Below are 25,049 nucleotides of genomic sequence, written 5' to 3' on the forward strand. Positions count from 1 at the left end.
TTTGCTTTATTGAGGCAGGGTTTCACTCTAGCCCAGGCTGATCTGGAACTCATGGTGATCTTCCTACCTCAGCCTCCCAAGTGCTGGAATTGAAGGTGTGGCCACCACACCTGGCCTTAAATTTGAATCAACGTGGTCATTACTAAGAGTACTAGCTGTGGTGCTACTATGGGGAAGCACGTAGGATGCACTTCACAAGGAGTCAGAAGTTTCCAAGTGGAGGCCTATGTCTAGTCTCACTGGGTATGTTTGATATTTCCTTTCTAAGAAGTGTCTTGCAAAAAAAAAAAAAATCTAACCCAGGGATTGGAACAAAGGAGGTGGCTTAATTCAACAAAAGTACTAAAGAAATACTCAGAAAAGGTCTTGCATCTGCAATTTTATTTTCTTTTGTGAAAATAAACAACTGGGAGTTTAAATTGCTCCAAAACCCATAAAAACAAAATGAAATACACACGGACGAAGCATGTGAGGTGATGGGGGCAGGGGACAGAGGGTCTTAGAACTTTGGCAGATTGTGCTAACACAGACCCAGGAGTCAGGACCAGACTGTGGGAGCCACTCTGGGGCCTTGAGGGGGAGAGCTCAACTGGGCAGGTGAGAGGAACACCAATTTCTTTGCTGAGAAAGTGGCAGGCACCTTGAGTCCCTTTAAATGCAGGGGTGGAGGGGACCATTTCATAGGAGCTCTGTTTCCCCTGCAAGATGAAGGCTGGCGGGCCGGGCCCTAGGAGGGAGAGGGGTGCTGGTGGGCACTGATCAGGCCGAGATGTCTGCACATGACCTCGACCTCACAGCGGGCAGAGGACAAAAGGGCGAGAACCCATGGTGTTGAGCACTTGATGAGAACCTGGGCTAAGGAGCAGGAATGGATGCGGAGGAAAAGGTGCCGGGCTAGAACTCTAGCCTTGGTGGCCTTGTAGACAGCGTTGGGGAAGCTGAGGCAGGTGGGGCGGGGGGGAGGCTGATGGGGACAAAGAGGAGGGCAGAAAGTGAGAAAGAGAGAGAGAGGGGGGGGGGAGGGAGAGAGAGAGGTAGAGAGGTGTCTTCTGCCCAGGCACACCCACCACAACACACAGGGAGAGTAACATACTACGATTTCAGTTCTCTTTCTTGTAAAGAATTTTTTTTTTGTTTTGTGTTTTTTTTTTTTTTTTTTTAAAAAGCCTTAAGATCAGCTATTGGTTACATCTACAAATGTAAAGCACTGCTGTTATCAGTCACTTTACAGAACAGTCCAGAGTGGTCAAATATTGACCAATAAAGTTTCCTTTTTTTTTTTTTTTTTGTCTCTTCTGAATCATTACTACTTGGAGTCACATGACAGTCTGCAGAGATCAAAGGGGCAGCTTAGTGGGCAGACTTGGTGACCAAGGACAGAGGCTGGGCCTGTAGCATGGGGAGGGCCTGGTGGGCGTGGAGAGTGGCTGGGAAGGAAGGGGGAGAGGTCAGCAGAGCGGCGGGCATGGTCCCCAAGGGGAGGGGCCTGGACAGGAGTGGGGGCTGGCTGCCCATCTGGCTGGAGGAGCTTGCTGCGGCCTTAGCTGACAGGAAGGCAGCTGAGTGGAGAGCCAGCTGGGCCCGGGTCTCTGGTTTGGTGGTGAGGGAGAGTGGCTGGGCTTGCTCCGAGTGGGTGGCAGCAGGGGCAGCTGGTGACGCCAAGGCTGTGGAGGGGGTGGCGGGGGAGTCCAGAGTGCTGCTGTGGGAGGAGGCAGGACTGTCGCAGGGCTTCTCAGGGGGCAGGTACTGAATACATGGCTTCTTGCTCTTGGAGGCCAGAGCACCTGGAGGTGAGAAGGGAAGGAAGAATGAGCAGCTGGGAGCGCTGGGAGAGGCTGGGGCTGTGCACACGTTAGTCAGCGCTCTGGGCCTGTGCTTTCAGTGGTGCGGATTCAATCCACAGCAGGCGGAAAATGTTCAGGAAAAAAAAAAAAAAAAAAAACATATGCGCTGGGCGTGGTGGTGCACGCCTTTAATCCCAGCCTCCAGGAGGAAGAGGTAGGAGGATCATTGTGAGTTCAAGACCACCCTGAGACTACATAGTGAGTTCCAGGTCAGCCTGAGCTAGGGTGAATCCCTACTTTGCAAAACAAAATGCCCAATAAATAAATAAAACACATGTGTACTACACACTTTTTTTTTCTGGTGGTAGGTGGGGTCATTGTTCTCTAAACAATACACTGTAACAACTGTTTCCACTGGATCGGGTGTTATATACAAACACTATGTCACTTTATTCCAGGGACTTGAGCATCTATGGATCTTACTGTCTGAGAAGTAGAGTTTGGAGTTTGGTGGGGCACTTGATCCAGTCTCCCAAGAGCACTGAGGGGCTGCATAACTACTATACTGAAGGATCTGAAATTCTTTCCAGTTGCCTTTTTTTTTTTGAGACAGGGTCTCATGTAACCCAGGCTGGGCTGTACATGGTACAAGCAATTGTACACAAGTTGTACACTGGGTGAGCATGAAATGGAGGTCACGACTTCCTGTGTGCATATGTGCTAGGTGTCCAGATTCTTGGTACAAAGTGGTTCCGAAACTATTCTTTGGATGTTCAACAAAGAACACTCAATTCTAGTGATTCACTGATAGGTGTGGCAAGTCCGTTTTTAAGGTGCCACCTTCCTAAGGGAATTTTAGATATTTCCAGACACATCCTTAATTTCTGCACCCCATTTTTATCTCATACACTGACTCTAGAAACTAACTAACCCTCAAGATTCAACTCAGCTGAATGGAGGTATGCCTAGGCTCTGACAAGATTAGTCTTTTTTTTTTTTCCTTCTGGCTTTTTGAGAGTCCAGGCCGGCCTTGAACTCCTCTTGCTTCCAGCTCTGAGTGATAGAATTACAGGCATACACCACCATACCTGGCTGAGAGAAAGTCTTAGGATTAAATTCTAGTGGTACTTCATATGCAGAGTAAATGAGAGCCCCTCTTATGGGGTTCAGATCAGGCTCTAGGCTGCTAGGCCAGTGCTCTACCACTTCACTTCACTTCACCCCCAACCTTGACTCTTGTGTGCATGTTCATGTGTAAAGGCCAGAGGACAACTGAGTGTCACTCAGGAATGCTGTCCACCATTTTAAAAACGGGCTCTCTTAGTGGCTGGCCTTCGTCTTCCCAGTGTTGGGAACACATATGCATGCTACCTGACCTGGGATTAAAAAATTTTTTTAATTTATTTGTTTATTTGAGAGAGAGACAGACAGACATACAGACAGAGAGAATGGGTGTGCCAGGGCCTCCAGCCACTGTAAACAAACTCCAGACACATGAGCCACCTTGTATGTGGATCCTGAGGAATCGAACCTGGGTCCTTACACTTCACAGACAAGCGCCTTAGCTACTAAGCCAGATCTCCAGCCCCCATGACCTGGGATTTGAGGGTTCTGGGGATCAAGCTCATGACTACACCCACGAACAAACCTGAGGCTGCTAGGCGGCTGCGGGCCTGCAGATGGCAGCTCTCACATGATAGTACAGCCCCGTCGGAGTCCAGCATGGCACCCAGGAGGGCGTGGCTGGGACGGTGGGAGAGGGAAGCAGAGGACACTGCCAGGACTCACCTTCTGCCTCTTGAATTTGCTGCTGTGACTGTGCCTGTGACAGCTGCTTCTCCCTCTTCCTCTTCTTTTTCTTACCCTGGAAAATACAGCCACAGAAGAGGTGAGCAGGGACAGGGCGATACCAGCTGGTCAGGGGAGCCAACAGGGAGCTGCCCCTCCTGACTCTTGACTGTTCCTGGATGAGGGTGCTGGAGAATGGGGAGCTCCCCGAGGACAGCAAGCCTACTCTCATCCTTAGTTCCCATAAGCTACTGGCCTTGAACTCGGAGGCCCTGCCTCAGCCTCGGTGTGGGCAATACAAGTTTGCACCAGGCCTTTTTTTTTTTTTCATTCTTCAGGGTAGGGTCTTGCTCTAGCCCAGGCTGATCTGGAATTCACTATGTAGTCTCCAGGTGGCCTTGAACTCACTGCGATCCTCCTACCTCTACCTCCCAAGTGCTGGGATTCAAGGTGTGTGCCTCCATGCTCGGCAAGCCAGGGTCTTTAGCTACTATAAATGAACTTCAGACACAGGCACCACTTTGCACATCTGGCTTTACGTGGGTACTGGGGAATCAAACCTGGGCCAGCAGGTTTTGCAAACCAGCACCTTTAACTGCAGAGCCACTCCCCCAGCCCTGTTTTCTTACTTCTAAGGAAACATGGCTGTCCCTGAAAAGCAACATGAGGTTGGAGCCTCTTGGGGATGTCAGTCCTGGGGTTGGGGAGTCCCGCCACCCGCCGTCTGGCACTCACGTAGTTGTCCCGGGCCGACCAGGTCGGGTAGAGCTGGGAGTGAAGCTGCCGCTCCTTCCGGGCCAGCTCGTAGTACTTGGCCTGCTCCTCCCGAGACAGGTTATGCCACTGAGGGAGAGGGCCACACACAGCGGTCAGCACGGGGACAGGGGCGGGGGCCCGGCGTCTGGAGGCATCGCCCGGGCAGGCCTCACCTTTCTTCCCAGGATCTGGTTGATGGCTGCGCTCTCCTTCAGAGTGCACTCGGCCACCACCTTGGCCCTCATCTCCTTCATATACAACATGAAGGCGTTCAGAGGCTTCTTCACGTGCGGTTTCTTCTCCTCCTCCTTCTTCACGGTGACTGGGGATTTCCTAGGGAGGCATGTGGCCATGGGTTAGTGTCACTGTCATCCATAGCTCCCCATCCCTGCCACACTGAGGCTGCTGGCCAGTCACCTCTGGAAGGGGTAGCAACAGGCCTTGATGTTACTTTGGGTGGTCCTGTGGCTGCTTTCAGCAGGGAAAGAGAGAGAGGGAGAGAAAGAGAGAGGGAGAGAAGCAGTAGGACAGTAGGGCAGCAGCGAGGCCTTTCAGCCTTCCTTAGCCATGGCACTCTGGCAGCTGCTGTCTTCCTGGCACAATAGGCTATGCCAGGGTCTCTCCACTCTGACACCAGCTGCCATGAGTACCTATAGAATGGTTTCTCCTGTCCTGGCCTCACATTTTCATGAGATGACAAGATAGAGAAGGGAGCCCAACACTTTCTCAGGTTCTTCCCCAACCTCTAGAATCTGTCTAGCACCTTCCTTACTGTGAGCACAGATGCATGAAGTCTCAGAGGAGGGAGACACAGAGAGTCATAAAAGGGAAGTCTCCAAGAAGCACCTGTGGCGGTTTGAATAGATGGCCCCCAATATATTCAGTTCTTTGTTGTTTGTAGTTTGCATCTGCTGGCAACCTGGCTGGAGGCAATGGAGGAGGTTGCCTGCTAAGAAGCCAAGAATCCAGGAGAGAGAAACAAATGGCATAGGTTTGGCAGAGACTGGCCAGTGGCTCCCTCCATCCAGGTGGCCTCTTACTTACGCGCTCACTGCTGGGCTCAGGCTGGGGGGCGCTGGCTCCTGCTTCACAATGGGGGAGACGATGGCGGGGTGGGGGATCCCTGAGGTGGGCAGGCCAGGATGTGCAGGAGCCACCATGTGTGGGGAGAAGCGACTGGAGACCAGACTGTGTAACAAGTGGAAACAAACGATAACAGAGGGACAGATTGAGTGTATGCTAGCAAGATGGCTGCCATCTGGAGAATTGGTTATCAGATTGGGGGAACACCCAATCATGCTCCCCTCCCCCTAGTTTACAGGGCATCCCAATCTGCAGGATAAAGGTGGACTGCAAGGCGCAGAAGAGGGTGTGGGGATTGGCGGGCAGGCTCATGCTGTGGGGGGCCAGGTCCTATTGCTGGCGGTCCCATAGTTTCAACATGCCTTCATGCCACAAAGCCTGGCCTATGGGGAGGATGTGGCAGTACATTAGTGGCCTAGGATTCTGAGGTTATTGCCGAGAGGGGGGGGGGGGAAGCAAAGAGGGAATGAGTCTGAGGTCCCCATGTCATGTAGGGGGTGGGCTTGGAAGCATGGAGCAAGAGGCTATCACTTATCAGAAAGAGGTGGGGACAAGGGACCCGCATGCCTGCTCACTATTCTATAAAGGGAAGGCTTGTTCACGGTCAGAAATGACATCACTAACAGACAAACATCCCTTGGTTGTCACTTCATGCTAGTGGCCCGAGGCCTAGCACTCACCTGGACATTGAGGCATTCATGGCGAGAGCGGGGTACGGGTGCCGGAAGCCACCAGGAGGAAGGGAGTACATAGGCTGTCCTTGCCTGTGAGGGCCAGGAAGAAGCAAGGACATCCAGTTAGATGTTGGGAAAGTTCAAGGGCCAGATGGAAATGGGGATGGGGGTAAGAAACATGGGCAGAAAGAGTTGTTTGGGGTGGGAGTGGGGAGTCTAAATCTTGGGGTCCAGGAGGCAGAGCTCAGGTGAAGAAGGAATCAGGGTAGGAAAGGCTGTTTTCCTTACTGTGGGACGAGCCAGCCAAGGGGATGGGGGATTTGTCCGACAGCTCCAGGAGAGAGTGGGTAATATGGTGACAGCTCAGATGGGTGAGGGGGCCGGGGGATTCCTGTGTCCAAAGAGAGATGTGTCAGATGCATCCCTCACCTTACCTTAGTCACTTAAATGACACCCAAGGGGAGTCCCCCTGCACCCAGGTGGGTGACCTTGAACAGAAGATTGGCCCACCTCCAGCTGGCATTACAGGCACATGCCACCACACTGATGCATGCCAGGCAAGCACTCTACCAACTGAGCTATATATCCCCAGCTCTTAACTTGGAGTTTCTATTCCACCTTTGTTTTGCTTTTACTTGCAACTTGTACTAAGCCTCATTTCTCCAAAGAGGGCTCTGAAAACGCCATGGCATGCTCTGATGACCTTGGCTCCCAGCAACAGAAAAGTGTGGTAGACAGATAACAGCAACCGCGTGTCCGCAGCCTCTGCGTTACAGCTATACTTGAAGGGAGGGCCACGCAGAGCACTGTCTGGCAATGCTGGTCGTGGGCACACATTTCAGCTCACTTCAGGGCTCCTTATCCTGTGATCTGAACCAACAACACCTGCCTCACTCCAGGCCTCTGGCGTCTTCCCTCAAGAGAAGCCTGCCACCTCACGGCCACGTTACCTATGCAGAAGAGGACTCACCTGTCTTTGGATCGATCTCCGGGGAGAGGTGTGTGGGAGGGGAGCCAGGGGAGAAATGGTCGTTGCTGTAGGTGATGAGGGGTGTCAGTGGGTGCATGTGATGTGGGTGCTGGACAACAGGAACTTTGTTGGACTGAAAGACAGAGAGAAGAGAGACTAAGACCAGTGGCCGGGTTCACGGCTTACCACCACTTGTACTCACTGATGGAACGCATGTACTCAGAGTCCCCTCAGCCCACACCACGGGAGATTAGAGGGCAGCGAACTTCTCCAAGCTACCTACAGTATTCCTGTTCACAGCAGCAGTGTGGTGGTGCCATAGTTCTAAATGGCATGTGTCATCTCTGAATGAGATGGCACTCTGCAGCACTTTGTCACCCTTGAAAACATGTTCTAGCTGGGCATGGTGGCAGACAACTTTAATTCCATCACTTGGGAGGCAGAGATAGGTATATTACCGTGAGTTCGAAGCTACCCTGAGATTATATAGTGAGTTCCATGTCAGCCAGGCTACAGAGCAAGAGTCTACTACGAATAACCAAAACAAACAGACGAAAAGTAAAAACAAATCAAAACATATTCTGCTCTGAAACTGGGAACATAAAGGTGGGAGACCTGTCACTGCAAGGCTTTTACAACCGGTCACTTAGACTTAGCAGCACACGCCTGTGATCTAACAGGTGAGAGGCTGAGGAAGACTGCAGATCTCACACTAGCTTGGGCTGCACAGAGAGAGAGGCTTCTGTCTCAAAATGCAACAGGGCTGGAGAGATGGCTTGGCAGGTAAGGCACTTGCCTGTGAAGACTAGAACCCATGTTCAAATCTCCAAGACCTATGTAAGCCAGACACAGTGACATAAGGGTGACCATGCACTGGGAGTTCGTTTGCAGTGGCTGAAGGCCCTGGCTCACTCATTCTCTTTCTCTCTCAAATAAATAAATACACACACACACACACAGACACACACACACACACACGGCAACAGAACAAAAATATTGACTGGAGAGAAATGGCACACAATTTTTTCTTTAAAGCTAGTAAAAATGACAATTTGGGGTGGTCCTAAGGCCACAATGCCAAATAGCCCTCTTCTTGTTTCAAGTTTTCATTCCCCAGGGTCTCTCTCCAGTCTTTTCACTATAAACTCTGATTTCCACACTTCCTCAAGGTCCATGTGCTGTGTCTTGCTGCAGTCTCAGGAGGGTGAGCCAAGAGGAAGGCCCAGAACCCACCCAGATCGCGACCAGCGAGGCTGGCCCAGTGGGTGGATATGGACTTCACCCTGAGCAGCCTCCTGCTCTCCCCATCTCCATTCACGGGCTTCTTCATTATCAATCAATCAATCAATCAATCAATCAATCAATCAATCATTTATCTATCTGTCTGTCTACCTACCTACCTACCTACTTTTCCCAATTAGAATCTTGCTCTAGCCCAGGCTGACCTGGAATTCACTCTGTGGTCTCAGACTAGCCTTGAACTCACAATGATCTTCCTACCTCAGCCTCCCAAGTGCTGGGATTAAGGGCATGAGCCATCACACCCTCTGAGGCAGGGGGGAGAGGGAGGAGGAAGGAGAGAGAGAGAAAATGGGCGTGCCAGGACCTTTGGCTGGTACAAACTCCAGACACATATATACTTTTGGTACCTGACTTTATATGGGTACTGGGGAATCAAACTTGAGTCATAAAGCTTTATGGGGAAGTGCTTTAACCACTGCGCCATCTCTCAAGCCCACAGGGGCTTATTTGATGTAGCATAATCAATGCTAAACTTTCTTCTATGGTTTTTACCTGTTCACTTATTGCCAGTTGACAATTTCACATCCATTAATATACAGCACAAATGTATAAACAATCCTAAGATCAGATTTCTAAGAACTCAATGCATCTAAATGACGTGCTTGGGTGTCTTTGACACAGCTTTGCCAAAGGTTGATTTTTAGATTACAAGCACAATAGGATTATTACAGACGTGAAAGTGATAAAACAATTATATGGAACAAACACATAAACTACAATTTTAAGATGATGACAGAGGCGGGGGAGGTAGCTCAGAGAGTAGAGTACTTGCTGTGTAAACATAGGGACCTGAGTTTAGAAACTGAATGTGGTGATGGCACCTGTAATCCTAGGGCTGCCGAGGCAGAGGCGGGATGAGCTCTGAGACTTGGTCAGCTTATCTAGCAGAATTAGTGAACTCTGGGTTCAGTGAGAACCTTAAAAATAAGGTGCTGACGCTGGGGAGATGGCTCAATGATTAAAGGTGCTTGCTTGCAAAGCCTACCAGCCTGGGTTCAATTCCTGTCACTCCTGTAAAGCCAGATGGGCATTAGCTTGTAGCAGTAAGAGACCCTGGTGTGCATGTGCAAATAAATAAACTAATAAAAATTAAGATGAGGGTTGGGCATGGTGTTGCACACTCTTTAAAAAAGATTTTTAAAAACTTTGAAACTGCTAGAGGAAAAAGTAGGGGAAACCCTTCAACATATTGGTCTTGGCAAAGACTTTCTGAATACAACCCCAATTGCTCAGGCAATAAAACCACAGATTAACCACTGGGACCTAATGAAATTACAAAGATTTTGCACCGCAAAGGACACAGTGAAAAAAGCAAAGAGGCAACCTACAGAATGGGAAAAAATCTTCGCCAGCTATATATCTGATAGAGGATTAATATCTAGGATATACAAAGAACTCAAAAAGTTAAATAATAAGGAATCAAACAAGCCAATCAAAAAATGGGCTATGAAGCTAAATAGAGAGTTCTCAAAGGAAGAAATACGAATGGCATATAAGCATCTAAAAAAATGTTCTACGTCACTAGTCATCAGGGAAATGCAGATTAAAACTACATTGAGATTCCATCTCACTCCTGTCAGATTGGCCACCATCATGAAAACAAATGATCATAAATGTTGGCGGGGATGTGGAAAAAAAGGAACCCTTCTGCACTGCTGGTGGGAATGCAATTTGGTCCAACCATTGTGGAAAACAGTGTGGAGGTTCCTAAAACAGCTAGAGATTGATCTACCATATGACCCAGCTATAGCACTCCTAGGCATATATCCAAAGGACTCATCTCATTTCCTTAGAAGTACATGCTCAACCATGTTTATTGCTGCTCAATTTATAATAGCTGGGAAATGGAACCAGCCTAGATGTCCCTCAACAGATGAGTGGATAATGAAGATGTGGTACATTTATACAATGGAGTTCTACTCAGCGGTAAAGAAAAATGAAGTTATGAAATTTGCAGAAAAATGGATGGACCTGGAAAGTATTATACTAAGTGAGGTAACCCAGGCCCAGAAAGCCAAGCACCACATGTTCTCTCTCATATGTGGATCCTAGCTACAGATGACTGGGCTTCTGTGTGAGAATGAAAATACTTAGTAGCAGAGGCCAGTAAGTTGAAAAGGAGACATAAAGGGTGGAGAAAGGAAGGGAGGAGGATACTTAATAGGTTGATATTGTATATATGTAATTACAATGATTGTAATGGGGAGGTAATTTGATGGAGAATGGAATTTCAAATGGGAAAGTGTGGGGGTGGGGAGGGAGGGAATTACCATGGGATATATTTTATAATCATGGAAAATGTTAATAAAAATTAAAAAAAAAAAAACAAAAAACCAGAAGTTAAAAAAAAAAAAAACTTTTATTTTTTCACTTATGGGGGGGCACACCAGAGCCTCTAGCCACTGCAAACAAACTCCAGATGCATATGCCACCATGTGCATCTGGTTTACGTGGGTCCTGGGGAATTGAACCTGGGTCCTTAGGCTTCACAAGCATGTGCCTTAACCACTAATCCATCTCTCCAGCCTGGTGATGCATACTTTTAATTCTAGGACCCGGAAGGCCAAAACAGGAGGATTACTGTGAGTTCAAGGCCAGCCTGAGACTACACAGTCAATTCCAGGTCAGCCTAAGCTAGAATGAGATCCTACCTCAGGGGGAAAAAAAAATGAAAAGAGGTTGTTGCATAAGACTTGATGTTGACTTCTGACCTTCCCACACCCACATGTGAACCCACATGTGGTTATGAATTTACACTTGCACATACAAGCAAATAAGCAAGGGCTAGACAGAAGCGTATAACATGTAAATGAGGGCCTTTACTCCCCTCTGCTGACTCTTCTCATGATCAGGGGCCTTTCATACTCTCTCCTTTTTCTCCTCTTAATCTAATAAAATCCACCTAAACCTTAGAAAACAATGTGAAGGCTGGAGAGATGGCTTAGTAGTTAAGGCACTTGCCTGCAAAGCCAAAGAATCCAAGTTTGATTCCCCAGACCCTACATAAGTTAGATGCACAAGGTAGCACATGCATCTGGAGTTTGTTTGCAGTGGCTGGAGGCCCTGGTGTGCCCATTCTCTCTGTCTGCCTCTTTCTCTCTCTCAAATAAATACGTTAAAAAAAGAAAAAGAAAAAAAGGCCAAATGTGGCCTTAAAAAAAAAAAAGAGCCGGGTGTGATGGTGCATGCCTTTAATCCCAGCACTCAGAAGGCAGAGGTAGGAGGATTGCCATGAGTTTGAGGGTCTGGAAAGAGATGCACCCTGAGACTCCATAGTGAATTCCAGGTCAGTCTGAGCTAGAGTGAGACCCTACCTCAAAAACAAAAAACAAAAAAAAAACAGAAAAAAAAAAAACCCAAAACCAAGAGGGCTGGAGAGATGGCTTAGTCGTTAAGGCATTTGCCTGCAAAGCCTAAGGGCCCATGTTCTACTCTCCAGATCCCACGTAAGCCAGATACACAAGGTGGCACAAGTGTGTAAGGTTGCACATGCGCACTTGTTTGGAGTTCGACTGCAGTGACTGGAGGTCCTGGCACGCCAATTCTCTTTCTCTTGCATTAAAAAAAAAAAAAACAAAGAAACAAACAAAAAACCAGAGCTGGGGTGGTGGCACATGCCTTTAATCCTAGCACCCAGGAGGCAGAGGTAGGAGGATCACATGAGTTTGAGGCCACCCTGAGATAATAAGACTCCATAGTGTATCCCAGGTCAGTCTGGGCCAGTGTGAGACCCTACCTTGTGTGGCGGGGGGAAAGACAAGAACAACAAAAAACACCCCAAAACCAAAAAACAATGGGAATGGTTATTTATGTTTGAGATAGAATTATGTGGGCTGGCTTTCTTTTCTTTTTTAAAAAATATTTATTTTATTTATTTGATAGAGAGAAAGAGACAGGTAGATAGACAGAGAAAGGGAGAGAATGAGAATGGGTGCAACAGGGCCTCTTGTCACTGCAAACAAACTCCAGGTGCATGTATCACTTTGTGCATCTGGCCTTATGTGGGTTCTGGGAAATTGAACCCAGGCAGTCAGGCTTTGCAAGCAATTACCTTTAGTCACTGAGTCATCTCTCCAGCCCCAACATAAAAATACTTTTTGGCTTATTGAGGTAGGATTTCACTCTAGCCTAGGATGATCTGGAATTCACTAGGTACCCTCAGGATGGCCTCGAACTCATGGAAATCCTCCTACCTCTACCTCTCAAGCTCCGAGATTAAAGTCGTGTGCCAATGTCTGGCTTCCAATATATATTTTTTAAAGACACCATCTCAGACTGGGGAGGTGATTAAGTGGAAAGGCAAATACACAAAGTGGCACATATGTCTGAGGTTCCTTTGCAATGGCAAGAGACTGGTGTTCCCATTCTCTCTTTTTCCTTGCAGATAATAAGTAAATAAATAATTTAAAAAAAACCTACCATCTCACTAAGTAATACAGGCTAGTATCAAACTCAAGATCACCCCACTTTAGCCTCCAAACATCAGTTCTTTGTTTTATCAAGGCAGGGTCTCACTCTAGCCCAGGCTGGCTCCAATCTTACAGCCATCTTCCTACTTCTGCATGCTGAATACTGGGATTAAAAGTGTGCGCTACTACACCTGGCCAAACTTTTTTGTTTTTCAAGGTAGGGTCTCACTCTAGGCCAGGCTGATCTGGAATTCACTATGTAGTCTCAAGGTGGCCTCGAACTCACTACAATCCTCCTACCTCTACCTCCTGAGTGCTGGGATTAAAAGCGTGTGCCACCACGCCCAGCTAAACAAACATCAGTTTTTAATTTATGTCACTCACAGTCATTTTAAGGTAAGAAGTCCTGATTACCCAGGTGGTGTGAGTTAAATTTGGAAATCTAGATATGGATACACCTAAATGCCCTGTGAGCCATTTGTTGGCCCCTAGATGGCATCATTGTCCAGAAAATGAATTGGGAGAGACCAACAGCCTTTGAGATGACCAAGCAAGAATTTCTCTCTGAGACTGAGTGGTTCTCTTAGAAGGCTTCTGTCCCAGGACAGATTCGCATTTGTTCTTCCCTCTTCAGCTCTCAGGGGAGAAGGATGACCATAGCATAAACTAAGGTCAAGTGTTTGGAATGTACAAATGTAAGCAAAGGCACAGGGCTATCCAAAAGAGAACACCCTGGATCTAAATCCCTCCTGTAAATATGTTCCCCTTCCCACTTAAAAAAGATAAGAGTCTTGGGCTGGCGAGATTGCTTGGTGAGGAGCTTGCCTGCAAAGCCAAAGGACCCGGGTTCGATACCCCAGGACCCACATAAGCCAGATGCAAAAGGTGGTGCACGCGTCTGGAGTTCGTTTGCAGTGGCTAGATGCTCTGGCATGCCCATTCATTCTGTCTCTCTTTCAAATAAATAAATAAATAAGAGTCTCACTATGTAACCTAGTCCGGCCTTGAACTTGTGATCCTTTTGCCCCTGAGTCCTGGGATTACAGGTCTGCACCACCACATCCTGCACAGTTCTGTTTTCAGAGCTGTCCAAGCCAAAGCTCTTCAAACTCTTGGCTCCTAAGGAGGCGATGTGACCTCCTTCACTACTTATTTACCTTTTGGAGGTAGGTTCTCCCTCCAGCCTGGAATTCACTAGGTAGTCTCAGAGTAGCCTTGAACTCACTGTGATCCTCCTACCTCTGCCTCTCGAGTGCTGGGACTAAGTGTGTTATTACTTGAGACAGAGAGACAGAGAGAGAGACAGACAGAGAGAGAATGGGTGCATCAGGGCCTCTTGCTGCTGTAAACAAAGTCTAAATGCTATTTTGTGCATCTAGCTTGATGTAGGTATTGGGGAATTGAACCTTGTCCGGCAGGCTTTGCAGCTAAGTGCCTTTAACAGCGGAGCCACCTCCACAGCACCTCTTTCACTCTTTGGGGCTTACTTCAAGCCCAAACTAAAGGCAACTCTCTACAAACCCCCCACCCCCTGAGGTCACCCTCCTAGAAAAGCCATGCCTGTAACTTACTTGAGGCCTCTTTTCTTCTTAACCTCAATTTAAGAGATCAGAAGCAGTGTCATCACTCATGAAAGTTGCCCAGGAAGACATGTAGCATTTTGGCAGACAGATAACACCACCTGATATTACTATTCAAGACACCTGTTCTATTCACATTCAATTATCTGTTTGCTGCTAATTCTCTGGTGGGGAGGGGCAGAACAGTTGGCAAGAAACTACAGATAAAAGCAAGGGCTGGAGAGATGGCTTAGCGGTTAAGCGCTTGCCTGTGAAGCCTAAGGACCCCGGTTTGAAGCTCGGTTCCCCAGGTCCCACGTTAGCCAGATGCACAAGGGGGCGCACGCGTCTGGAGTTCGTTTGCAGTGGCTGGAAGCCCTGGTGCGCCCATTCTCTCTTTCTCCCTCTATCTGTCTTTCTCTCTGTGTCTGTCGCTCTCAAATAAATAAATAAAAAATTAAAAAAAAAAAAGCAAGGTGTAAGGAAAAGGGAAACAGAATTGATCTTTCACAATAGCTCATTCACATCCTGGGGCAGCCCCTGATAAGGACAGGGATTTGAAATGATCAGACAGGCCTCCAGACACAGCAACCTCTGCTCAAATTGCTCAGTGGCAAAATGAGGGTCTGGAAAGAGATGCAAGGACTTGGTGGCTTCAGCTGCCGCAGTCATACGGGCTGGCTCTTCTAGGATCACTGCATTTCTTTGGTCATACAGCCTAGTCAACAAGGTGTCCATTTTGCCATGTCCCTTTACTTGCACCCTCATGTTTGTTGCGGGGATCTTCCCCAGCCACTTTTACATTTCCTGTGGGTTCTTTCAACAAGGTCTTGAAGGAACCTGTTTATCTATTTAGCTGGCTCAGGTAAAGCAAGTTTCAAAACTCCGGATCAGCAGATATGAAGTCCCTACTCCTGATCTTCTCACAATGAGAGAACACCTCAGATTCCAGACAACTATTTTTGTGTGCATGTGTGTATTCATGTTCGTATTGTGTGGGTGCATGTGGCTGCATGTGGAGACTGGAGATTGACACTGATTATTTTCTTTAGTTGTTCTCTGAGAGCTCCCCCCCACCTTTTTTTTGAGGTAGGGTCTCACTCTAGCCCAGGCTGACCTGGAATTTACTATGTAGTCTCAGGGTGGCCTTGAACTCACAGTGATCCTCATATCTCTGCCTTCCAAGTGCTGGGATTAAAGGCGTGCACTACCATGCCCTGCGAGAGCCTTATTTTATGAGAGTCTCTTATTGAATCTGGAGCTTGCTGATTCCACCAGTCTAGCTAGCCAGAAAGCCCTGGGGACCCTCCTGTTTCAGTCCCAGTACTGGGATCATAGGTATAAGCCACCAATCAGGTTTTCACAAGAGTGCATATGTCTACATGACAAGGGCTTTATGGGATGAGCTAGCGACCTAGTATCCCCAGTCAAGATTAAATCCTAATGCTTCAACAGTAAAACTACCCATGGAGGTAGTTTTCTTCTCTCCCCCTCCCCGCACTTGGGACACCTGTAGATTACCAGTCTGATTCACTGCTTAAGATTTTAGGGCAGGGAACAACTTTTGCTGCCCTGCCCACACCTCAGTGCAGGTCCTGTGAGGCCCTTCCTGAAGCAAATTCCGGAGATGACTCACTTCTAACTCCGTATGTTGGTTTATCTCTAAGTAAGTTTTCGCTTTACCTAATGAGAACTTACCAAGTGTGATAAGAGTTACCTTGTTCTCAAGTCTCTCATTTTGCCACAATTTTTGAATTCCTCACCAATTTCTGGCCACCTGTCTCTACCCTCCATGTCTACCTTAAAGCCAGCAAATTATTCCAGCTGGTACAGATAATGAGTGAAAATGTATACTAAGAACCTGATTAAAATTTGAAAAAGGGGCTGGAGAGATGGCTTAGGAGTTAAAGCACTTGCCTGTGAAGCCTAAGGACCCAGGTTTGATTCACCAGGAGCCACATAAGTCAGATGCACAAAGTGGCACATGCATCTAGAGTTTGTTTGCAGCGGCTAGAGGCCTTGGTGTGCCTATTCTCCCCCCCCCCATTTATTTATATAACTGCCTCTTTCTCTTTCTCTCAAATCATATTTTTTAAAAACTGGAAAAGAATCTTCCTCCGTACACTGATAGCTCCTGTACTAACAAAAACTACTTCCAAGGCAAAATGTTAAAAATGTTAAGTTCCTTGCTTATCCTCTCATTCCATCCTATCAAGTCAAGGAAATCTAAACACACAACTCCCCGACAGAATTTCTCTCTCCTGTGACAAATGCAACGTCCTGTTCGTTCATGGAATAAATGACTGTGAAGAGTTGGACAGCCATGGCAGTGGAAGTGGCAGAGCAATACGAAGGACCCAGTGTGGCCGGACAACAATCCTTGAAGAAAACAAAGGTTTCTCATGAAGATGAACAAGTATTTCTGTATCTGCTGTATGCTGTGTACTGTTCTAGGTCTTATGGCTGCAGTAGGAAAATCTTATCTACTTAGACAAAAATACTTATCCTCAGGCTGAGGAGATGGCTCAGCACTTAGGGCACATGTTTGCAAAGCCTGCCAGCCCAGGTTCAATTCCCTAGCACCCATGTAAACCTAGACAGTGGTACATGCATGTGGAGTTCATTTGCAGCAGCAAGAGGCCCTAGCATGTCCCGCCCCCCCCCCCGCACTCACTCTCTCTCCCCCAAATAAAAATATTAAAAAAAACTTATCCTCACAGAAATAGAAATGTAACAGGTGGTGATAAGTGGGAAGGAGAAAAGCTAAATTGGGGAAGGCAGGTAAGAAAAACAGCAGTGGTTGGGACCCATGGGATGACCACAGAGGCGCTCAAAGAGGAAAGGGCTTGGATACATAACTGAAGGGAGTGGAGAGCTAGACATGTGCTTGGCGGCTGCGCGAGGGAAGCGTTTTGGCACTGGAATACCAGTGTAACGGCTGGAGGTGGGCGGTAGGTCCAGTGTGTCTGAGGAAGCATGTGGAAGCCACTGGACTGGTGAGGAGGCGGCGATAAGGCCTCTATTAACAATCTCTGGGCTGGGGATGTAGCTCAGTGGTAGACTCTTAGGTTCAATCCCTATCACCTCAAAAAATAAACCAAAAACAGGGGCTGGAGAGATATGGCTCAGGGGTTAAGGTGCTTGCCTACAAAGCCAAAGCACCTAGGTTCGATTCCCCAGGACCCACGTAAACCAGATGCACAAGGTGGAGCATTCCTCTGGAGTTCATTTACAGTGGCTGGAAGTCCTGGCGCAATCATTTGCTCTATTTATCTGCCTTTCTCTTTCTCTCTCAAATAAATAAATATTTTAAAAAGTGAGCCAAAACAATGAGGGGGGAGGGAGAGAGGGAAAACCTAAAAACCAAAATAAGCCAAGCACAGGGGCTCAAACCTATGATTCCAGCACCCAAGACAGGAACGTGAGACATTCTTAAAACCCAAAAGGAAGCTTCGTAGTTCCTAAGCCAGGCAGCACTGTGCCGCAGGCTGTGAAAGGTGCAGATAAATCAGCAATCTTCAAGTGGAGATAAAGCACTCTGGGAGCCAGGGGTACCTTCAGGGCCTGCTGAGCTGTGCTAGGTTTTGCAAGTTGAACTGGTAAATGATTATTTGGATAAACCCTTCCTTGTCAAAAACTCTTGCTTTCTCATTGTTAGAACTAAGGAGTTAACTTAAGATGGTTACCCTCCCTCCCTCCCTCCCTCCCTCCCTCCCTCCCTCCCTCCCTTCCTTCTTTTCTTTCGAGATAGAGAAAGTATGGGTCCATCAAGGCCTCTTGCCACTGCAAATGAATTCCAGCTGCACACACCACTTTGTGCATCTGGCTTTAAGTGAATACTGGGGAATTGAACCTGCGAAGTCAGGCTTTGTAAGCATGTGCCTTTACCCTCTGAGCCATATTTCTAATCCCAAGATGGTCGCTTTATATTTGTTCATTTGCTTCTAACCTCTTCTCCCCTTTCCATGGATGCTTGAAGGAAAATGGTTTTCCGTTTTGTTTATTTATTCTTATTTTCTGATGACAGGGTCTTGCTGAGTAGCCCAGGCTGAATTCATGATCCTACTTCCTTACCCTCCTGAGTGCTGGGATTACAGGCCTGTGTCTGAGGACTGGCAAAAGGTAATGTTTTTAAAGTCTTTGCAATTCAGTAACTGTCAGGATGTGTTTAAAGGGGATGTTAATTTTCACTTAATTTTACAGGGTAACTCTTTTGATCTCTAAGTTCAAGTTTTTGTCTTGAAAGGGCATTTTAATTTTCTCATTGATGTTTTATATTTTTATTTGTTTTGGTTTCTTATTCAGGAACATTACTTATAAAGTTTTATTTGCTTGTTTTGACAAGGCCTTGCCATATAGTCTACCCCAGGCTTGCCTTGAATTCAAGATCTTCGTGCCTTAGCTTCCCAATTATAGGGATTCTAAGTGTGTGTCACTGTTATGGTTTGAATCTGAAAATCTCCCATGCTTATGTTTAAAAACTTGGTACCCAGTTAGTGGTGTTGAGGGAGGTTGTAGAACCTTTGGGATGTGGACTCTAGCTGGTGGAGTTCAATATTATTAACTTGGAGTGGGTCTTGAAGCATGTAATTGTTTCCTGGCCTGCAAGCTTCTGCCACCATGGACTGAAACCACTCCATCATGCTTCCCTGCCACCCTGGCCTGAGGTCGCCTGAAACTGGGAGCCAAGAGAAAACACTCCTCTCTCAGTTTGTTTCTGTCACATACTTCCTTCCAGACACATGTGCCACCTTGAGCATCTGGCTTGAGTGGATATTGGAGAATCAAACCTGGGTCCTTAGGCTTCGCAGGCAAACACTTTCACTGCTAAGCCATCTGCAGCCCGATGCTGGACATTTTTATGTGGGTTCTGGGCGCTGAACTCATGCTTGCACGACAATTACTTTGCTAACTGAGCCATTTCCCCAGCCCTCGTGTCATTACTTCTGTCACCTCAGCATTTTTCTAAGCACGGAGTAGTGGCTCATATTTATAATCCCAGCACTCATGAGGCTGGGTAGGAGGATTGCTTGAGGACAGCTTGGGCTAGAGTGTTCCAGGTTAACCTGGGCTATATACAGTGAGACTCTGACACACACACACACACACACACTCTCTCTCTCTCTCTCTCTCTCTCTCTCTCTCTCTCTCTCTCATTTTAAAAGTTCTGAATGAGAAAAGGGAAAAGACCTGGGTAGGTTGAGATACAGAAAGGATGTCAACCTTTTAACAAACCATTTATTCTTCCACTTACTAAATTCTCCCTGGACATTACAATAGATTCAGGGTATATACATACATGTGAATAAAACAGACACAGCCTTTTAATCCCCCCCCCCCCAAGGCAGGGTCTCACTCTAGCCCAGGCTGACCTGGAATTCACTATGGAGTCTAAGGGTGGTCTTGAACTGACAGCAATCCTCCTACCCTGGCCTCCCAAGTGCTGGGATTCAAGGCATGAGCCACCACACCTGGCCCAGCCTTTTAAATTTGTTTGGTTATATTCTGAAGTGTGTGGCTAGGCAAAGCATTCCAGAGAGAGAGAATGGAGGGAAGACATGGCTCAGGCCCATGGGCATGGTCTGTAAGGGAGCTGGAGTGAGATTACTGTGACCAAATAGTCACACAGGAAATGTTACTGGGCCTTTCAAGCTTGCTTTAAAGGTGTGAAAAAAATTCAAGTAATAATAACACTTTACCCCACCCCCACGCTGGCCAGTCATGACTTGTTTCTACACTCTTACTTGACAGACAGCTTCCACATGACTCACCAAAGCTCTGCAAGTATGCAAGCTGTTTTCTTCATTGGCCCTGCTCCAAGGGCAAACCTCTTCTTCAAATATTTTACTTCTGATCTAAAATATATTTTCATAATCTAGACTATTTTAGTTCCTCTAATTAAAAAAAAAAGACTTATGCGCAACCTTCTGTGACCACTTCCTAAAGAACCCCCGAGGCCTGCGGACACCTCTCGCGTGGGGAGGAAGCCTCATCCAGCCATCTGGGTTGTCTTCCACCCCTCTTGCCCTGGCCTCCCATTTGTGATTTGTAATTACCAGAATGATTCTCAACTCTGCCTGCCCCTCAGAGTCCTGTGGGGAGATTAAACAACTGAGATACCAGCCCCACCCCAGCCCAATTAAATCATATCCTTGGGGGATTAAGACACTAAATTCTATGGGCTCATTATCTCTATTACCTTTGCAATTAGTCCATTTGTTCTGGCACCTAGTTCGGACTCTCATTGCCTCTTAGTTTCACTAATTAAACAGGATTTTAATTGTCCATTCCTTCTCTAATTTTTTGATCATAGCAATGGTGGTGGTGGTGGTGCCACGACAGAAGAAGCAAATAGTGAAGACATACTTTGTGATAGGCACAATGCTAAACTCATTTACAACACTAGCTCATTTCTGTACAGTTCCATGACATCAGTGCTGCTCTAATCCCCATTTAATAGATAGGGAAACTGAGGCACAGAGAGATGGGATAATTTGCCTGATGCTCCATAAAGAGAAAGCAGCTGGGCGTGGTGGCACACGCCTTTAATCCCAGCACCCAGGAGGCAGAGGTAGGAGGATTGCCGTAAGTTTGAGGCCACCCTGAGACTAGTGAATTCCAGGTCAGCCTGAGCTACAGTGAGACCCTACCTTGAAAAACCAACCAACCAACCAACCAACCAACCAACCAACCAACCAAACAGCAGTGGAGCTGGGATCTAAACCTCCTGCGTTCATAGCATTTGACGTGCCCTTCCATCTCCCTGGGCATGTCAGGTCTCCCTGTGTGCACACACGTGCCAGCTGGGAATTGGGATGAGCTGTGATGATTTTGAAATTGATCACAGAGAGCTTCTCTCATATACAGAACTCCAAGTTCATATTCAGGGCTTCCACCTTAAAAGTTACTTAAGTTGGGCTTAGTGGTTAAGTGCTTGCCTGTGAGCCTAAGGACCCTGGTTCGAGGCTTGATTCCCCTGGACCCACGTTAGCCAGATGCACAAGGGGGCGCACGTGTCTGGAGTTCGTTTTCAGTGGCTGGAAGCCCTGGCACACCCATCCCTCTCCCTCTCTCTCTGTCACTTTCAAATAAATAAATAAAAATAAAATTTTTTTAAAAAGTTACTTAAGTTGTTTTTATTCTAAAATGTAAAATGCTTAGCATTTTTTATTTTAGACAACTTCGTACATATATTTAATGTATTTTGATCACATTGACCCCTATTACCCTCTTTTATCTCTCTTCCCCTTTTGCTAAACCCCTTCTTCTTCCCAAGTAGTCTCCCTCCTACTTTCATGCTCTTTTTCTTTTGAGACCCTTTCTTCTTCCTAAGCTCTTAAGGCCTGCTTCTGCTTTGCTGCATTAGAACACAGAGTATGACAATGTTTAATTTACTGGAAAATTATCTACTTTGGTACCTATGACAAAATGTGTAGCACCAGTTCAGGCTTCTCTGCTCTGAGACAAAAACCAGGGTCCCCTGCTCCCCTCACAGCACTGCAAGGTGATCTGCACAGTGCTCATCTGCTGTGGCCAAGGACTGGCAGTTGCAATCTCTAGGATAGAACCTTCTTAAGAGTCCAGGAATTTCATATACTTTTCTGTCACACTGAGAAAGTAAGTGATGGTCTATTTAAGGAAAAGGTACTAGAAAAAGACTAAGACTCAATACTGAGCATTATCACAATATCCCAGAGCCAGGGCAACAGAGAAGAGCAGAGCTGTCAGATGTCATCGGTGCTGAGAGCAGGAAGACGCCTGGACGTAGCCATCAGATGGCAGAGAGCTGAGCCAGGCTGCTGAGGATCAGCAGGGAAAATGATGTGGAGCTGGGGGCGTGAGAATTCACTGGGAAAAGTTGGAAACAGGACGATGCTCAGAGGAGAAGCAAGGATGGGTTTGTGACTTTTTTTGTGGGGGGGAGGGTTTCAAGGTAGGGTTCACTCTAGCCCAGGCTGACCTGGAATTCACTATGTAGTCTCAGGGTGGCCTCGAACTCTGATTATCCTTCTATCGCTGTCTCCCAAGTGCTGGGATTAAAGGCATGTGCTACCACACCCAACTTTTTGATTTTTCGAGGTAGGGTTTCACTCTTGTCCAGGCTGTCCTGGAATTCACTCTGTATTCTCAGGATGGTCTCGAACTCATGGTGATCCTCCCACCTCTGCCTCCCAAATGCTGGGATTAAAGGCATGTGCCACCATGTTTGGCTTGTTTGTGATTTTTTTTTTTTTTTTTTGTGCAACAGGATGGATGGGACATTCATCTTTCAAAGGAAAAATCATGTCTACAGCAGAGATGGTCTTTGGACAGACATGAGGACAGAGGGCCTTGATTTCTGCTGCTGCAGGGACCTTGGAGGGATAATAGGATGCCTGGGGCAGACAGATGGGAGGCAGTGAGAGAAAGATCTCTGTGGTGGGAGGGGAGAAGACTAACTTGGTGTTAAGGTGTATGACTACTGGAGTCCTCCACTTTGGCTGATCCAAGCCACTAGAGGGCATCTGTACCTCAGCCTTACTATACCAAGTAGGACCCTGGGAGCCAGAGCCACCACCTTAGCCCATTCATTGCCTTGTTCAATGGACTGCTCATGCCTTGGTGACAGGGCACAGAACCTGTCACCAGGGTTTTGCATGTTGTGGGGCATCCTGCCCTTGGAATGTTGGTCCTGCCACTCACTGTTGCCTACATAGCCATCCTTGCCCACAGCAAGGAGCCCATAGCAGATGGCTGTGACAATTATCTGAGAACCATATGACAGGGTGTTGTAAATGACCAAGGGCTCTGCCACTCTAATCAGGTTGTGGAAATCACACAAGCTCATCACACTATTTATATTCTATGTGTATCTTCTTTCCCTTCAACTAGACTGAAGCTTTTAATGAGGAAGAATTACCAGTACATCTGAAAATGTCCTGTATGAGAAAAGAGTTATGTCTGAAATTTGCTGGAAAATAGTGTGGTGTGAGGGAGAACATAGGTGAAGGGAACGTGGAGGTTTGTTACATAATGTGCTCTATACACACACACACACACACACACACACACACACACACACACACACAAATACACACACGTGCACATGCACACAATCTTAAATTTTTCCATAAGTTTCAAGACTCACCATGTATCCCTAATACTTTACACTCAGTACAGGCGGCAGTGAGGAAGCCCGAGTTTTTCTTGTCTAGAAATTGGACCAGTTGAGACAGGCGAGAGTCCCTGGGCTGTATTCTCTATGACACTCATTGAGCAGGGTGCTCATTGACCAGTTAGCTTAGCAAGCTCTGGCCCAGGCTGCCAGAGTCCGAGAAAGTGGAAGGCGGCACTTCGGTTCCAGCAACATCTCTTACACACTCTGAACTTCAGTTCTGTGTATCATGAAGAGGTGAGGAGTCTTGCTTGGGACCCCATTGCTGTTGTTTCCCAAGACCCCACAGGTCTTCCTCTGAATCCCAGTGTTGCCATGGGGCTTGGCAGAAGATGCCCTGAGGGATCACTGTTCATAGGCCCCCTCCCCCCACTGCCAGCAGGTCAGGTCTCGCTTTAGCCCAGGCTGACCTGGAATTCACTCTATAATCTCAGGGTGGCCTCAAACTCACAGCGATCCTCCTAGCTCTGCCTCCCGAGTGTTGGGATTAGAGGCGTGCGCCACTATACCCAACTGCTCTCTGCTTTCCGGCTGTAGACACAGTGTGACTTCATGGTCCTGCCAGCATGCCGCCCCCTCCGTGACAGAACGTACCCTCCTTCTTCAAGGTGCTTGTCAAGTATTTGATCACAGCAATGAGAAAAGGAATAGACTAAGGAAAGAGACCTCATCAGCTTCCGCAAAGTGGGAGGGACAAGACTGGTGATATAAGGTGAAACAGACTTACCAAGTGTGCTGGAGATGGTGACCTTGTGTCCTTGACTGTGGCACTGGAGGGGACATCAAGGAGAGGCCATTTCATCTGCAGGTACTGCACAGGGAGAGAGCACAGAGCGAGAGTGAGTCGAGGTGCCACAGGTGCCGAAGTCGGCAGAGAAAGGACGCTCGGCGGAGATCAGACAGGGAGGCCTGCAGTTACGACCCACCCTCTCTGTACAGGGTGACCTCCACGTGACTCTGATGGGCCACAGTATACACATGTATAGTCACCCTACCACCCCCACGTACTCTGTCCCCATGGGGGTACACAAACAACTTAGCCAAGCTTTAAGGGAACCAATACATTCCAACATGACCTGTCGGTGTCTTTCAAGAACCTGTGGGTGAGGCTCAAGCGCTCTCTGTAGTTAGGGGGCACATGGGACCCCCAGGAGGCAGAGACCCCCTGGTAGCAGGCCTGCCAAGTCCACTTCCATCTCACACAGCACCACACACAGTATTCTCCAAGGAACACGGCTGCAGGACTGTTTGGTGAATAAGTGGAGAAAAACCATCTTCCTGTCAATCACCAGGCCTTTGACAACTTAGAAGCACTGGACAAATAATGCTGTTGTCAGTTAAGACGATGGCAAGTCAGTCTGGAGGAAGGGAGTTTAGGAGATGTTTGGGTCTTGGGCTCTGAGTCCAGCATCTGTAGGTTCAGATATTCACTCAGCCAATGCAGGCTATGACCCAGGGCAAGTGACTTAACAACTTGAAGTTTGTTTTGTTATCTGCAGGGCAGGCTGTCACGATTAACTTTACAGGTTGTTAGGAACAACAGGGACCATGTCAGGTACTGGACCCAGTG

General features: G+C 47.4%; 1 protein-coding gene across 1 annotated transcript in view; it reads right to left on the reverse strand.

The window, feature by feature from the left end:
* Window positions 1-351: 351 nt before the first annotated feature.
* Tcf7l1 (transcription factor 7 like 1) overlaps window positions 352-25,049 on the reverse strand; it is a 198,295-nt gene continuing 173,597 nt past the window's right edge. Inside the window, exons 4-12 of the mRNA XM_012949215.2 lie at window positions 24,207-24,290; window positions 7,056-7,188; window positions 6,374-6,476; window positions 6,092-6,175; window positions 5,373-5,516; window positions 4,502-4,661; window positions 4,308-4,415; window positions 3,573-3,648; window positions 352-1,784 (exon numbers count right to left, since the gene is read on the reverse strand). Of these exons, the coding sequence (XP_012804669.2) occupies window positions 1,351-1,784; window positions 3,573-3,648; window positions 4,308-4,415; window positions 4,502-4,661; window positions 5,373-5,516; window positions 6,092-6,175; window positions 6,374-6,476; window positions 7,056-7,188; window positions 24,207-24,290 (1,326 nt within the window). The 3' untranslated portion in view covers window positions 352-1,350. The remainder of the gene's footprint in view (window positions 1,785-3,572; window positions 3,649-4,307; window positions 4,416-4,501; window positions 4,662-5,372; window positions 5,517-6,091; window positions 6,176-6,373; window positions 6,477-7,055; window positions 7,189-24,206; window positions 24,291-25,049) is intronic.

Source organism: Jaculus jaculus, chromosome 6, assembly GCF_020740685.1.
Source record: "Jaculus jaculus isolate mJacJac1 chromosome 6, mJacJac1.mat.Y.cur, whole genome shotgun sequence".
In the NCBI taxonomy this organism is placed as follows: domain Eukaryota; kingdom Metazoa; phylum Chordata; class Mammalia; order Rodentia; family Dipodidae; genus Jaculus; species Jaculus jaculus.